Raw genomic sequence first — 16863 nt, forward strand, 5'->3', positions numbered from 1 at the left:
AATGGTCAAATGGTCAACCCGTCACTTAGGGTTTTATATATATAGATTCCATGTGACCAGATATATTTTCCTTGAAATGTTAGAATGTTTTAGTGTTATTCTATTATTGCTTCCCTGTTCCATAGAACTGCACTCATTTCTCCCATTTTTAGTAGCATAAAGAGAGAGATGTTGAATAGATAGGGCAGGAAAAAAATGAAAACTTATATTCCATAATATTATCAAACCAATATTATAACATTCTAAATACAATTCCAGAAAAAGAACAGAAGCCATGTTTAAAAAAATCAAGACTGATCACTCAACCTCTGTGGGTTCTAGGACCATAAATTAACCTTAATCCACAAACCTAGCCAATTGCCTTAGCCCACAGACTACATTTTGGCACAGGTTTTTAGCTGTGTCAATACATATATAGTAGGTGACTTTCCCTCAGACATAAGCAATATTTAACTGGATCTCTTTAAAATAACAAAAATATACTTGTATTTGAAAATAACAAACATAAGATATAATTATTGCATTATAACATACTTACATAATATACTTTTATATTATATAATAATATACATTTGATGGATATATAGTTTATTATTCTACTCTTTGTCTTGTTCTTCAAATATGCCTGGAAAAGAATTTTAGACAAATTTATAAGTGGAAATATTTAAATGTTCCATTACTTGACAGTAATGGAAAATGTGTGTTTGGTTATTATGGAAAAGCAAATCAAAAGTTCTATTAATAACTACCTAAGTTTTTAAGTCACTCAGTTTCCTAGCTATTTCAATGGAATCGGCAGTCATAGATCCAACCCCAACTCCAAGACTGGACCTTCGTAATGATAGTTCCAAGGCAGAAATCTGACGTAACTCTTTACGACACAATTTTACAGGCATGACACCATGAAGCTGTCCCATGTTTCCCATTGGCTGAATTTGGGGTGATGGTTGACTGTGAGGTTTTGTGAACTGATTTTCATCTATTTCTGTTTTATCCTCGTCGCTTAACAAATGCCCTCTAGTGGGTGCTAAAGAGCTATAAATTGGAGGTAATTCAGGGTCGTCTTCCCGGAGCTTCTGAGAATTTGTTTGTATTCTTGAGCTGCTTGCTGAACTGTCTAATTCTCTTTCCCTTCCACTTAATTTCATACTTTCAGTTCTGGATGCCCATTTTAATTCTTCTGAAACCATGCTTGCTTCTTCTGGGTTCAGGACTCCATCTCCAGCATCATGATCTAAAAATAATCCAAAAAGCAAAGAAAATTAGAGTTCCTCAAAAGCAGGTATTTAGTCATGACATCCTAACATTATTACATTATAGTGTTTTTCTTTTTTATTGAGTTTATTGGGCTGATATTGGTAAATAAAATTATATAGGTTTTCAAGTGTGGTAATTACATTATTATCACTCATAAATTGTCTTTCAGCTTTTTTTGTTAAATAATTTCTTAGACAAATATAATTGTGAATATGAACTATTCTGATTTTACTTTGAGACATCTTGCATGTGACTAACTGAGAACTTTTTGCTCTGGAACAAAGTTGAAAAATAGTCTGCTAGTGATTTTGGTACTCCCTGGAAACACGGAAGTGTTTGGGCCTCTCTGGTGCCCTTCCAACCTGCCCTCCACTGGGATTGCCACCAGTGATCACATTCTAAATCCTAGCTGAGTGAAGCCAGCACTAGAGAATACTGTCTCTGCCCCATATCTCCAGCGACTCTTCTGGGACTTGGCATTATGTGCGTGACAATCTAGTCTTGATAGGAGGGTTCTACTCTCTGAATATACTCTGGGGTTCTATTATCGAAACGGAGATGGGAGCAAAGCCCCTCAGTGAGGGACACTCTGCTGGAACAAAGCCTGAGGTTCTCAAATTATAGAATCATCAAATAGCAAAGACAAAAACTTACTTAAGGGAAGCAGGTACTGGACCTCATATAATGAAAAATGCCAACTTTAACATATGTTGACACATGATTAGTACACTTCTAGACCTATGAACATCAAGTTTAAAAACAGAAGTTGCACAATGGCAACTCCCAAGCCAAATCTGACCCACAGATAGGTTTTAGTAAGCCTATAATACCTGACCCAAAATTTGAAAATTGGAAAGTTTCTAGAAAAAAAGAGAGAACTGACAATTTCTGAACAGCAACTGGAACAGAGTTGCCCCTGTCCACTTAGACAACAGCTGCAGTCCCCTCTGCTCACTTTGGCTTCCCTGGCTCCTGCAGTCATGTTAGTTTGTGACTCCTGGTTTAAAACATAATTTGTTTTCTAGTATTTAAAATTCTCTCAAAAAACACCTGAATAAGCAAATGACATAGATCCTCACAAAGAACTAGCAGATCCTCACAAAGCTGACCCCAGACAGTACTCCCAAGGTTTGCTTCACATTAGAGTCAATAGGAAGTTTTAAAAATCCTAATGCCCAGGTCACAGTGGCACATGTGGAAGAACACAGATGGGTTCACTGGAGAAGCCCACTCCCAAGCCAGTCTTGGATTCTTCACAATAGAAAGTTTCCCTCTTCCAGAATTTTACCATTAGGGAACAAATTAGAGAAGGATGACAGTAATTCACCCAAGGTCACACAGCTAGTAAAATAAGAAGTTAGGAGTCCAACCCAGATCTTCTTTATTTTTCCTTCTTGTTTTATTAAACCCAGATCTTCTGATTCTAGTATCCTCAAAGAGTTTTATAGTGATTTAAATTGACATACGGATAGAGACTGAAATATGTAAACAAGTGCATAGGCTGCATGTCCATATAAACTGATTCTATTCTCATAAAGTATGTTACAAAACAGATGCACTATACAGAGACATGACTCAAAAGTGACCACAATATTTTGGTCAAAAGATTAATTTTAAAAATATATATTTTATTGATTTGTTTACAGAGAGGAAGGGAGAGGGATAGTTAGAAACATCGATGAGAGAGAAACGTCAATCAGCTGCCTCCTGCACACCCCCTATTGGGGATGTGCCCACAACTAAGGTCCATGCCCTTGACCGGAATCGAACCTGGGAACCTTCAGTCCACAGGCCGATGCTCTATCCACTGAGCCAAACTGGGTAGGGCAAAAGATTTTTATGCATTTGAAAATGCTAAAAATATTCAAAGAAGATAAATACAAGCCCAATAGGCAGACAATGAAAAGAGTACTATAAAAACTAATGAACTGAATACCAATTAATATGTATTAACTAGAGACCTGATGCACAAAATTCGTGCAAGAGTAAGCCTTCCTTCCCCCGGCTGCCAGCACTGGCTTCCCTCTGGCACCTGGGACCTGGGTTTCCCTCCGGGACCGGGCTTCCCTCGCAGCCCTGGCTTCATCTGAAAGGTGGTCCAGAAGGACGTCTGGTCTAATTAGCATATTATGCTTTTATTATTATAGATTAGGATACTAACTATTAAGCATATAGTATTTTTTAGAAAACTCAGAATTTAATATGTTTAAGTTGCTATATTTTATAATTCAAACCAATCTTGTTTAGTGTCATTATTATTAGAGTAATATTTTGAGATAAGATATAATACAAGCTATATTCCCAATATGATTCCAACTTTTTTTTTTTTAAAGCATGAGGAAAATACTGACAAGAATTATACTAAATGTTAATAGTTCTGGATAGAATTATGGGTGTGTTTTTTTGCTATATTTTCAAATTTTTCTATAATGACTATATATCACTTTTTATAGACAAAAATAAAAGTTTTTAAGATGGGTCAAAATAGAATAGTAAATTAGCTGAAATCATATCTTTTTTTTTTTTTTTTAATCCTCACCCAAGGATATTTTTTCCATTGATCTTTAGAGAGAGAGTAGAAGGGAGTTACTTTAGGTCAGGGAATACAAAAGCCCACGGCACATGGCAAGCAAGCAATCAATATGTGTAGTTTCCTTCACACATATACATTTATACATTCATTAATTTTCCCTGTGGTTTGTCTTATACATAGACTAGAGAATTACTTTTGTTTACAGAGCCAAATAGAAGTTAAATTTATCTAGTCCTAAATAACCAAATCAATTGGGAAAAGCTGAACTACAAATCAGACCGACTTCACCAAATGCTAGAAAAACAGTGTTAGCATGACAAGTAGCACTAAATGCTTACGTTCAGATGGTACCGGTGGCCTCCGAACTGCTTCCCCTAACAGTTCCTTAAGTTTCTTCTTAAGATCTCTGCTGGTTTTCTTATAGAAATAAAGATCTTTTTCCAGCTGTTGGATTTTATCTTCATATGCTTTTAAAGTTTCCATAATGCCTTCGCCATTTTGCTCTATAAAATAGAAATTTACATTTAAAATCAGCTTAAAATAAATGTTTGAAATTATGTATTTTCATATTTAAAGGGTCAGATTATGTTACAATGTATCTGTTACCTGAATGGATTTGTTTCCACCTACAATTTGGATTCTTCTGCCTGTAAAATTTTTCAAAGTAGGAATGATACCTTAGTCACCTTCTCTACCCTACCCCCACAACATTTTTATGATTCATAAGCACTTTCTGAATTACTCCTAACTAGATTTATCTTTAGAACAAAGTTCTTTTCTATTCAAAATTCACATTTGGAACTCTGTCCATCAGCTACATCAATATCCAAGTTTGTATCAGGAACAGTGGGTATATGAAAAGTCACAAGCCTTTGACTATACACCCAGAGAATATACAACAAAAAAACACCTCAAAAAAACTAAAAAAAACAAACAAACCCAAAAACAGTCAAAAGAAGCTAGAAATACTAAATTACAAAGGAAAACACAACAAAAGAAGGGGAAGTAGCATAGTAACAGGGTGGGACAAAAGTAGGTTTACACTTGTGAGTAGGAGAAACACAGGGTTTATTCTTATACTAGAGGCCTGGTGCACGAAATTCATGGACTGGGGGGAGGGGAGGGTGTTCCTCAGCCCAGCCTGCGCCCTCTTGCAGTCCAGGAGCCCTCAGGGAATGTCTGTCTGGCGGCTTAGGCCTGTGGGGAGTGGGCCTAAGCCAGTAGTTGGACATCCTTAGCGCTGCAGCAGAGGCAGGAGAGGCTCCTGCCACCGCCGCTGTGCTCGCCAGCCATGAGCCCAGCTTCTGGTGCACTGACCACCAGGGGGCAGCTCCTGCATTGAGTGTCTGCTCCCTGGTGGTCAGTGCACATCATAGCAACCTGTTGTTTTGCCTTTCAGTTGATTTGCATGTTAGCCCTTTATTATATAGGACTAGAGGCCTAGTGCACTAATTCGTGCACAGCTGGGGTCCCTAGGCCTGGCTGGTGATCAGGGCCAATAGGGGCCATCTCACCCAGTCCCGATCAAGGCAGGCAGATCAGTGCAGCTGGTTGGAGGGAGAGACCATGGGAGGTTGGCCGGCCAGGGGGGAGGGACTGCGAGAGGTTGGCCAGCTGCGGGGAGGGACCAGGGGAGGTTAACTGGCTGCAGGAGGTTGGCTGTGGGAGTGCACTGACCACCAGGGGGCAGCTCCTGCATTGGAGCATCTGCCCCCTGGTGTTCAGTGCGCGCCATAGCAACTGGTCGTTCTGGTCATTCAGTCGTAACGGTCGCTTAGGCTTATATATATATAGACTAGAGGCCCAGCGCACAAAATCGAGCATGGGTAGGGTCCCTAGGCTTAGCCTGTGATCAAGGCCATCTTCTGCCCGCTCGCCAATCCCCAGTCCTGCCCCGCTGCCACCCCCCAGTTCGCCATGGTTCCCCAATGGCAGCATAGCTCCGGTTCCCCAGAGCCTGCAGGCTGGGGGGAGGGACCAAGAGCTCAGCTGTTCCGCCCGCTTGCCAGTCCCACCCTGCCGCCACTCACCTTGGTTCACCATTCACCATGCTGCAATCAGAGCCTGCAGGCTGGGGGGTGGGGAGGGACCGAGAGGTAGTCAATGCACCTCATGGCGACTGGTTGAGCGGTCTTTCCGCTTATGGTCGCTGGCCTCTTATTATATAGGATTATTATTTATTAATTAATAATGTGTTTTTTCCATAATGTAAACCTATTTTTACCCCACCCTGTACATTAGAAATTATATTAAAATACCACTTTTAGAGCCTTAAGGCAGAACTAAAATAAAGTAAGCAGAGCACATTTGAATAATATGATGTAAGGGATCCTGTCATCAGGCAACTGGATGTCAATTAACTGGTTATAGAATTAACTTAGAGGCAAATTGCCTAAGCACTCAAATTCACATATTTTCCAATTTTCTGCTTCCTTGGTTTGCTTCTTCCAGATCCCTTTAAAAGCATTTCCAGCTATAGATGCATAAGAATCAGGATTAAGCAGCTAAGTGGCCTGGACTGAAGCATTACCAGTATCCCCTGGCAGTGATTTTGTTGTCATAGCAACTGCTTGTTTACCAGCCATATGCCCAGGTAATGTGAGGACTGACTGCTATGACAGCTCTTTCCACACCAGAATTGATGGTTGAACTACTGTGCACTGATAACAGTATTTGCCTATTAATGGCAGACTAATTTTGACCTAAGATATAACCTTAATGCATAAAGGTTATAATCAGCTGAAAATTATAACAAGAAATATAACTAGAAATCTGTCAGAGCCTATCACTTTAATTTTATGAAGGGAAAGTAATTTAAATATCAGTTACTATATCCTTAGGAGGCAGAAATTTTTCAACTGTACACCACAAAGCCAGAAGTCATTCCACAACTCTATGTAAAAACTAGACCAACAACAAAGTAACAGGATTGCAGCAGTTCTTTTGTGTGACAGTGGGGATAAGCACATGGGGTGGCATTTCAAGCATGAATAGCCCTACATCAAAGGCTAACCAAAACACAGAAAGCAGAAAAACATGAATAAGCAGTAACTGTATAGCTGCTGGACTTTTAAGTGATCAAATGCTGTTCTATCTTCCTTTCCAAATCCCCCTCCTACATATCTCCTATACAGAACTGACAACGGGGCAGGCAGGTACCTGGGAAATGATGTAACAGCAACTGCATTTTTTGCTCATGTTCCTTTTGTTGGAAGGTCAGTCTCCGGTCACATTGCAATTTCAGATGTTCCAGTGCAGATTCCAATTCACGAAACATATTATCCCGTTCCAGAATCTTCATTTTCATTTCTTTATTCTGTAACTGTAGTTTTCGCTCAGTTTCTCGCAAATTAACCACCTAGCAAATACATTTTTTTTTAATCTTTTCAGTCTGTCTTAGATAGCCTGGTACAATAGATTAATCTACTTCTGTTAGGCAATGTAAGATGAACTTCCTTAATCACCATGGTATAACTAGGCAAATGCTTTGTAACAGACCCACAAAATAACCTAACAGTCTTTTGAATTTGTTGGGATTCTGAATTGGTAGTAATTTTATTTCAGTATAATGTTGCTCTACTAACTGCTCCTCCAACATTTCTTAGACATTTATAATCCTATAATTTACATTTATAATCCTATAATTCTATTTCTTTAGTCTAAGAAGATATTAAGAAGCTAAAGACTCTTATAACAGCCAGATAATTTCCCATGTGAAGTCCAAAATGGATGTTATAAATAAGTGACAAAATTTTTAAAACTCTATAAATACCGAGTTTGGTTTTAGATTGTCAATTTAGTCCATTGGGTTCTTCTCTGCATTGATATGAAGTAAAAAATGTCTGTGTCACAGAGCTTGTTAATAGTATAATGACTTTTTAAGAAAAATACTCACTTTTCTCAATGGTTCTCAGGATCAGATAATCCACTGACCTTGGCCTAGACGTTTTGTGTTAAGAACACTTACTCTAAGATTACCACAAAAGAGTTATCTATATCAAAACCTCCAGAGTACCCCACCATTTTTCTACCCTCCACACACCCAGCGATAGAATGCACTCTCACCAATAACAGCAGCTTACTACTGACAGTAATTATCCAAGAGGAGAACTGTGCACAACATTTCTATTCATTGCTCATCTTTTTTTCACTTGTGTAACAGAATTAGAACTTTATTTTAAACTTCAGTGTTTTATTGCTCATTAGTTGTCTGATATTCCCTTAAATTGCATATACTTTTCAGAGGAAGAAGTTATCTACTTGTTTAACACTTCATAATATATATTTTAAAAGAATACATTAGAAAAAAAATGGATATAGTTCTCCATGGTACAGAGCATTTCTGGATCAGTAAATTGTCAAATACATATAAAATCCTATATAATAAAAGCCTAATATGCTAAGTGTCTGGTCGTCCAGTCGTCTGTTCAACCAATCTAAGTGTAATATGCTAATAATATGCTAAGGCCACTCAACCACTCGCTATGACATGCACTGACCACAAGGGGCCAGACAGTCAACCGGTCGACCAGTCGCTATGATGTGCACTGACCACCAGGGGGCAGACACTCCAACTCGTAGGTTAGCTTGCTGCTGGGGTCCAACCAATCGGGACTGAGCGAGATGGGCCAAACACACCCTGGAGTCCTCCAGTGGTCCTTCCCTGGCTGGCCAACTTCCCACATCCCTCCCCAGCCCTGATCATGCAACGGTGGGGTCCCTCGGCCTGGCTGTGTCCTCTCACAATCCAGGACCCATCGGGGGATGTTGGAGAGCCAGTTTTGGCCTGATCCCACAGGCCAGGCCAAGGGACCCCACTGGTGCATGAATTTGTGCACAGGGCCTCTAGTATAAAATATTTTTATTCATATTAAGCATATTCAGGTTAGTGCTAAAATCTATTACTGTTTTTGCCAGTGATGTACCACTTCATCTCCATATCAATTCACAGGTTATGATGAAAAAGTAAGTGTACCCCTCTTCTACAGCAATGAAAGAAAGGTAACCCAAACTTGGAGGCCCTTGATTTTTCATGAGTGCTAATTAGCAACATCTAAATCTAGAAAACATCAAGAAGCAGTGACTGAGGAATGTAAATTCTTTGATTTTAAAAACTACTTCAAAAAGCTCTTATTTCAGAAGGCCCTTCAACTTTAAGAACCACACCAAGTTAGGCGTACATACTTGGATAATCACAAAGCTTTCAGATGACAGCATGCAGTACTGTAAAGAGAAATCATGCTTAAATCTGGAGTTACACCATTTTTATATGTCTTCTAATTTCCTTAAAAATTCTAAATATGTGAGATGTGTAAGCATCTGGACCCCTCTTTAGAAGAAAATCCTCTATCTCTCAAAAACTAACCTTATTGAAATATCTGAAAAGGATAGCTCTAATCTCAGTAGGATTCAGGCCAATTAGTTTTTCCAAGACGTTTGCTTCACTATGAGAGAGGTTTTGAAATGAAACTCTGAGCGAGTTCTGGCGACTTTGGATACTTTCATTCTTGTACTCAATTGCAGCTTCCAAAGCTTCAATCCCTTCTTCAAGTTGGAAAAGAGCATGTTCTTCCTAAGATATAACACAACAGAAATAATTCATTTTATTTTATTATTATTTTTTAAAATATTTTTATTGATTTCAGAGAGGAAGGGAGAGGGAGAGAGAGAGATAGAAACATCAATGATGAGAGAGAATCATGGATCCGCTGCCTCCTGCACGCCCCCTACTGGGGATCGAATCCATGGGCCCTTGACTGGAATTGAACCTGGGACCCCTCAGTCCATAGGCCGACACTCTATCCACTAAGCCAAACCAGTTAGGGCAGAAATAATTTATTTTAAATGAAATAGTATAACTTGGACTTTGTCACATACTAAGATCTTACTATGCTACATTAAGTCCTCACTTAATGTTGTGAATAGGTCCTTGGAAACTGCGACTTTAAGCAAAACAACGTATAACAAAACCAATTTTACCATATGCTAATTGATATAAACAAGAGTGAAGTTCCTATGGCATGTATCTGGCCACAAAAACATCATCAAACCCCTAAATAAAGACCCAAAACACTTCTAATATTAAACACTGAAATAAATGTGAGCTATACATACATTTAAGGAAGGTTAATAAAAACAAGTAAGATAATGATTTTCCAACCCACTAATTCAGTTCAGGGTTATGGGTGGCTGAAGCCTGTCTCTACACTCAGGGTGCAAGGTGGGAACCCTCCCTAGACAGGCCACTCTTCCATTGCAGGGCACACTCACACCCACCTTCACTCAGACTGGGACAATTTAGACACATGTATTCATCTAATGTGCACAGCTTTGGGGATGTAGGGGGAAACCTGAGTCCAAAGAGAAAACCTTCACAGACTTGGGGAGAAGGTGCAAATTTTAAATAGTGACCCCGGCCCGGAATTGATGCCTCCCCACCACCACCACCACCACCACCATTATAACGAAATGACTTCGAATGAAATGACGTTACTCAAGGACCTGCTGTATTTGAGTCTAATGGGCATTACCTTTCTACTAAACTTTAAGGAAAGAATGTTTATTGAGTGTGTGCTATGCTACACAGTGTGCTTATGTTGGTATACACATATGTAACATATAATCACTGAATTCCTGCAATAAACCTATTAGTAAAATGGAAGAGGCAGAAGCTTAGGTGAGTTATGAAACATCCCAAGGTCATACAGCAAATGCTGAACACCAAGCCTCAGCCCACAGGATTAGCAATTTTGTAATATATCTCCCTCCATAGCTCCTAAAGTGTATATTATGTGTCAGGGAGATCTGGAGACCCCTTGATGTTTCTTCAAATATCTATTAAAACAATATATTGCTAGGAGGGAAAGAAGAAATAAGATTCAGAATAAATTAAGAACTAAATCAAATTTGAGTCTCTAAGGGAAAAACAATATGGCATTAAAAAAAAGTAGTGAGGATTTAAGGACATGAAACATTTCATAAGAGACATCATTGGAGGGAAAATATGGCAGCATAATATTTTTTTATATGCCAGAGATTTCCTTTGTAGGAAAGAAATACGATGAATACCTATCAGAAAATCTAGTGGTTCTCTGAACTATCCAAATAATATGTTATTTGGGGGGAGGGATCCAAATCTTGGTAAGAAATTTTTCACACTTGCCGAGACCTCGAGATATATATATATATATATATATATATATATATATATATATACACACATATATATATATACACATATATATATATTTGTACATGTGTTGGAGGTTACCTCAACTCTAAGTTCCTGAGTGCAGAGTATCTTGTCTATATTCATGCCCTGGTTGCCTAGCACAGTATGTTACACAGTTTAAATTCATTGTCTATTGAATGAGTTGATGAAGAAGAGAAAAAAATATTTTTTTCATTATGTCTTGGTTATATGACCCAAATATTTCTTTCCACTCATCTCCCCAGCATTTCCAGGAAAATAATGTCAGTACTTTAATTTACCTAAAAAACAGAGTGATTTCCAGAGCTTCTTTTCTGAAATTCAGGGAAATAGTATGTAACAACCTATTCCAGTGAAAGGTCAAATAATATGTATTTTTAAAAGCTAGTTTATAAAATATCCTGAAAGAGCCATTTTGAACAAAGTGTTCTACAGCCATTTTATTTCTCTGTGCAATCACTAACCTTCAAGAACTTGATGATTTGACAATCACTCCATAAGAAAGAAAAAATAAACTTAAATCCTGAAAGGTACAAGGATGAATGAATCAGGAACCAGAAAATAAAAGTTATCCAAAGAACATATTTGACTCATGAATGCATAGTGTGATTATATTTTTACCAAAAACAAATGTGGAAATAGTTTGACTTTATAAATGGCTGGGAACAATTAGGTGCTAATTTAATTCCTACAGTTTTGGATCCAAGTTAAGGAAGCACCAAGATACTGTAAGACAGTATAGCAACTATGGAACCTGACACCAGCCGCTCCAATGGGGCTGCAGTGCCTAAATATCTGTGGATCCCACTAACCCAGCAATAGGTATAGAGTGACAAGATGAGTGGCAATGGGAAACTGTCCCAGGATGAAAATTTGCCACAACTCAAACCATCAATTACCAAGAATTGACTATCCTTTATCATAGAGCACTTTTTAAAACAACTGTGTACCAAGGAGTAGGTCTGGGTGGGGCCTGAGGCTCTGCATTTCTAACGCAGGTGACCCTGCTGCTGCCGGTCCAGAGGTCAGTGATCTGAGAATAGAAATGTAAAGCAATGGTCTCCATACCTTTTAAATCACACATACCAATCAATACAAAAAGAAAACAAAACTAAAAGTTTTGAGCAAGCACTACATATATGTATATTTCTCAACAAGTTAAATATATCTTATAATTCTAAAACATAAAATTGGAAGCTTACCTCAATTACTAGGCAACTACTCTGAATTATTATTTTTTTAAATCTTAAAGTTTCTGAATTTTACCAAAGGAAGTGATTTGCTTATATTAAAGTGTATAGTTATCTAAAACCTATTACTTTCCCAAATTAGAAAAATATTTTGATTTATTGTGGAAAGAGAAAATAATTCCAAGCAAGTTTAAAGACATCAAAACAGCAAACCTTTCCACCTAGATTCTATTGTCTTGTGTCACATCAGCATTTCATGTTCCCCACCATCTGCTATTGGCAGGTGTATTTGTTAATATTAATCTCAGATTGAAAACAGTGGGAAGAGCAGAGCCCATTTCAGAGCCAACTAAAAAGAACCATGTGGTCACTGGGCCAGGAGCTTAGTTAGCTCTGCTGCAAGGAACTTGAACAGAACCTGTGGTCATTCCCAATTAACCTCTTTCGTGCAGACCCAGCCTGAGATTCTGCCTGTGGCTGTGCTTGTGGCTGAGTCGTGGGGTCTTATGACGCTAAGGAAAGGTTTGACTGGAGAAAGTATCTGTGCTCCAGCTCGGCTTTGAAGCAGAGCTTGGAATGTTCCAATATGTCGATTACAATCAGCTTATAACTTTAAAAAAAACAGATAATTAGTAGTGTTATGAAGTTATTTTTTTTAATGTTTTTTATTGACTTCAGAGAGAGGGAGAGAGGGAGAGAGACAAACATCAATGATGAGAGGGAATCATTGATCAGCTAGCTGCTTCCTTCACACCCCCTACTGGGGATTGAGCCTGCAACCCAGGCGTGTGCCCTGACCGGGAATTGAACCAGGACCTCCTGGTTCATGGGTCGCCACTCAACTACTGAGCCACACCAACTGGGCTCAGCTTATTTATTTATTTAAATAAAGGTGTTTGAGGTTTTTTTAATCCTCATCCAAAGGTATTTTTCCATTGATTTTTAGAGACAGAAAGACAGAGAGAAATATCAATGTGAGAGAAACACATCCATTGGTTGCTTCCTTGACGGGAATCAAACCCGGGAACCTTTGTTCTGCAGGCTGATGCTCTATCCACTGAGCCAAACCGGCTAGGGCTGGGCTCAGCTTCTAACTTTTAATGGGAACACAAGAGCTGAATATAGCAGCAGCATCCTCCTTTCCTGAACTGCCAAGTTGAGCCTTTATAGGTAAGAAATGTATAAATGTGTGTGTATATAAGGAGGAGGAGGGGAAAAGAACCATGTGGAAGAAGGGTGCAGAGAAGCTCACACAAATAAATGGAACCCCACCAAGGCTCATCACTCCCTCACACCAACCCAGAGTGGCTGCTACACTGGTAGCATGCACACTCCTCTATTTTCACCACAAAACTTTACATGTCTTTAAAATTTTATAGAATTCCACGTGAAGAAGAAACCTTCTTGATGGCATAATGGACCATTTACCCTTCTGCAAACATAATTTGCTCATTCCCATCTCTATGCCTTATTTAACAGTGTTCTATCTATAAAATGGCCTTTTCTATATTGACCAGTTTAGTATATTATGTTTTTCATAATCTAGCTCATTTCTAATCCACCAAGACTGTCCTAATAATCTTCCCCCACATGATCACTGCATTGCTTTGTATAATAATAAGTATGGCTTATTTATGTTCTTCAGTGTTTAGAGTTTTCTTATCCTTCTATTTTCTCCAGATAGAGTATGAATCTCTCAAGAGAAGCATAATGCTTTTTTTGTTTCTTCCATTGGGCCCAGTAACAGTCTTGGGCAGGCAAGAATTCCTTAAATACTTATATGTTTTTCTGTATTTTAGGCTCTCATACCTTCAAATTTATAAACTTGGGCTCCAATTTAAACAGTCTTGTGAGGACAGCCAGAATATGTGATCCTCTGCACTGCTACCTATGTTGAGTGATAAAATGGCAGTAGAGGCTTATAATACTACATAGCCCTCAATCGACTTAGTTTTCAACACTTTTCATCATCTCAGTGAGCAATAATCTAATATCATGAAATCCTTTCTCCTCTTCCCTCTTAACTAGTTCCCTTTAACTTCCTCTCATACTTTCTCTAAAACACTACAAGATTCACCAAGGTGCATGTTTCCCAGCTACTCACTTTCTCTTAGCAAGTTTCTCTTGCTTTGGTAATGACAAGACATCACCAATAAATATTCACAAAGAAAATTCTGGCTCAAAAATTCATCGTTGTCTGATCAAGTAAGGTACAGGTACCATTGCCAACTGAGGTAAAATTCTGAAAGACAAAGTCTGGGGCAATTTGAAAGCCATGAATGAAATATCTTTTCATATTTAAAAAAATAAAGGTGAGAGAAGCTATATGGTCCCTTAAATGAAAACTAACTAAAGGGTATTTTTATTAGGGTTTGAATTTTATGCATCTATCTGGAAGGGACATGCTCCTGAACATTGGGCCTTTCTCAACCAAGGTAATAGGAAGAATTAATCCTTAATGCCTGGACAATCATTGTATGTAATGAATTGCCTAGTATCATTCAAGAAAAGATGCAGACAGAGAAGGGAGGTGCCTTCTTTGGAAGAAATGAGAAAAAAGAGTCTCTTCAAATCATTGTCTGTTTTGTGAGTTCAGATAAGTAACCCAGCTGAGAAGGGCCAGACTCAAGGAAAAGTGTTAGCCTCCCAACCCCTGGCAATCCAGGAAGGGACCACCCACATTCATGGACCTCTACATAAGGACATGGCGGTCTCTAGTCAAGCATGGCTTGTGGTGCCAGGTAAACTCATTTCATCTGACAAAGTCTCAAGGAAACAAAGTTCACCAGATTTATCATTTTTTATGTTTAAATGACAGAGGGAGGAAATCATCCAAGTGGTCCATCATACAGCACTTCCAGTTTCAAAGAATACTGACTTACTTCAGGCGATAACACGCTACCATTTTTAAGTTTCTCTTCCACACTGTTTCTTCGTCTCTGTAGCTGATCTTTTTCTTTCTGGAGGGCTTGAACTTGTTCTGAAATCTTTATTTTCTCCTCAGCTGTGCTGCTCTGGAGCTGCACATTCTTTTTGGACAACTCTTGGTCCAACAAGTTCAGGCGAGTTGATATTTTCAAACTATCTGTGCTTAAGGCCTAAAAAGATACAATCAACGAGAACCCCAAAAAATTAGAAATCCAGATTGCATATAATTAGGAAAAACATAGAGAAAATTACTAAATGAGTATTTTTTTAGGTTCTACATTATTTTCTCCCATGGATTTTTTTTTTTGGGGGGGGGGGATGTAGGAGGACTTCATTTTCTAAAATCTTAAGTTTAATGCCTTTTTTTTTTAATGAAAAATCAAACAATGAATTTACTACCAAATATTGCTTGGCCACACCAGACCACACAGCATAGGTTTTGAGAGGTACTATTTTTCTTTTATTATTTTCTAAATTGAACTTTTCTTCTTTGGCCTGGTTACATAGTAGAATTAATTACATTAAAATTTCCTAGAGTTTGAGATTTGGTTGGTTTATTATTTAAACATATAATTTGTTTCTACTCATTTCATTCTGGTCAGAAAATACAGCCAGTCAGATTTATGGAGCTCTTAATTATGGACTAAGTTAATTTTTAAAATATTTTTTCATCAAAGTAATTATATGTTTACTAGAGGCCCAGTGTACGAAATTCGTGCACGGGTAGGATCCCTAGGCCTGGCCAACGATCAAGGCTGATCAGGTTCGCCACCTCCCTGCCTCCTCCTTCCCTCGCTCCCTCAGCACCCCACTGCCACTGCTGGTCACCCACCATGTTCCATGCTGCCCCTTGGTGGTCAGCATATGTCATAGTGAGCTCCCGGTCTCGTTGTCGAATTCCCAAGGGGACACTTTGCATATTAGCCTTTTATAAATATAGATACTACCATAAGGTGTATAATTTTTTTAAAAGCCACCCTCTCACCTGAGTCCCATTCCCCAGAAACAATTACTTCAATGTTTTAGCTATTTCTTCTGGTATTTATGTCCATGTTTCTAAAGAATATTATCAATTTTAGATACTGTCTACTGACTGTCAATCATGGAAGGTAATGATTTAGCACTTTCATGCCTTCTGTTTCCTTATACTTTTAAATTTTTTGTTGTTGATTTTTTTAAAGAGAGAAACATCGATTTGTTGTTCCATTTATTTATGCATTCATTGATTCTTTTTTTTACAGCTTTTTATTGACTTTATTAACCCTTTGCACTCGCTTGCTTTTTTCAATTCCTTTATTCTATTGCTAACCGTGTCGAGTCACACTCGACATCTGAGTGCAAAGGGTTAATTTTTAAATATATATTTTTATTGATCTCAGAGAGGAAGGGAGAGGGAGAGATAGGAATATCAATGATGAGAGAGAATCATTGATCAGCTGCCTCCTGCACACCCTCTACTGGGGATCAAGCCCACAACCCAGGCATGTGCCCTTGACCAGAATCAAACCTGGGACCCTTAAGTCCACAGGCCAAACCAGCTAGGGCCATTGGTTTATTCTTGTATGTGCCCTGACTGGGGATCGAATCCCCAACCTTGGCATATCGAGACAATGTTCTTTTTTTTTTTTTTAATATATTTTATTGATTTTTTACAGAGAGGAAGGGAGAGGGATAGAGAGTTAGAAACATCGATGAGAGAGAAACATGGATCAGCTGCCTCCTGCACACCCCCTACTGGGGATGTG

General features: G+C 38.5%; 1 protein-coding gene across 1 annotated transcript in view; it reads right to left on the bottom strand.

The window, feature by feature from the left end:
• Nucleotides 1-567: 567 nt before the first annotated feature.
• The window catches only part of KIF27 (kinesin family member 27), an 82138-nt gene continuing 65842 nt past the window's right edge, over nt 568-16863 (bottom strand). Inside the window, exons 13-17 of the mRNA XM_028146254.2 lie at nt 15073-15288; nt 9156-9362; nt 6950-7148; nt 4129-4293; nt 568-1234 (exon numbers count right to left, since the gene is read on the bottom strand). Of these exons, the coding sequence (XP_028002055.2) occupies nt 750-1234; nt 4129-4293; nt 6950-7148; nt 9156-9362; nt 15073-15288 (1272 nt within the window). The 3' untranslated portion in view covers nt 568-749. The remainder of the gene's footprint in view (nt 1235-4128; nt 4294-6949; nt 7149-9155; nt 9363-15072; nt 15289-16863) is intronic.

Source organism: Eptesicus fuscus, chromosome 15, assembly GCF_027574615.1.
Source record: "Eptesicus fuscus isolate TK198812 chromosome 15, DD_ASM_mEF_20220401, whole genome shotgun sequence".
Lineage (NCBI taxonomy): Eukaryota > Metazoa > Chordata > Mammalia > Chiroptera > Vespertilionidae > Eptesicus > Eptesicus fuscus.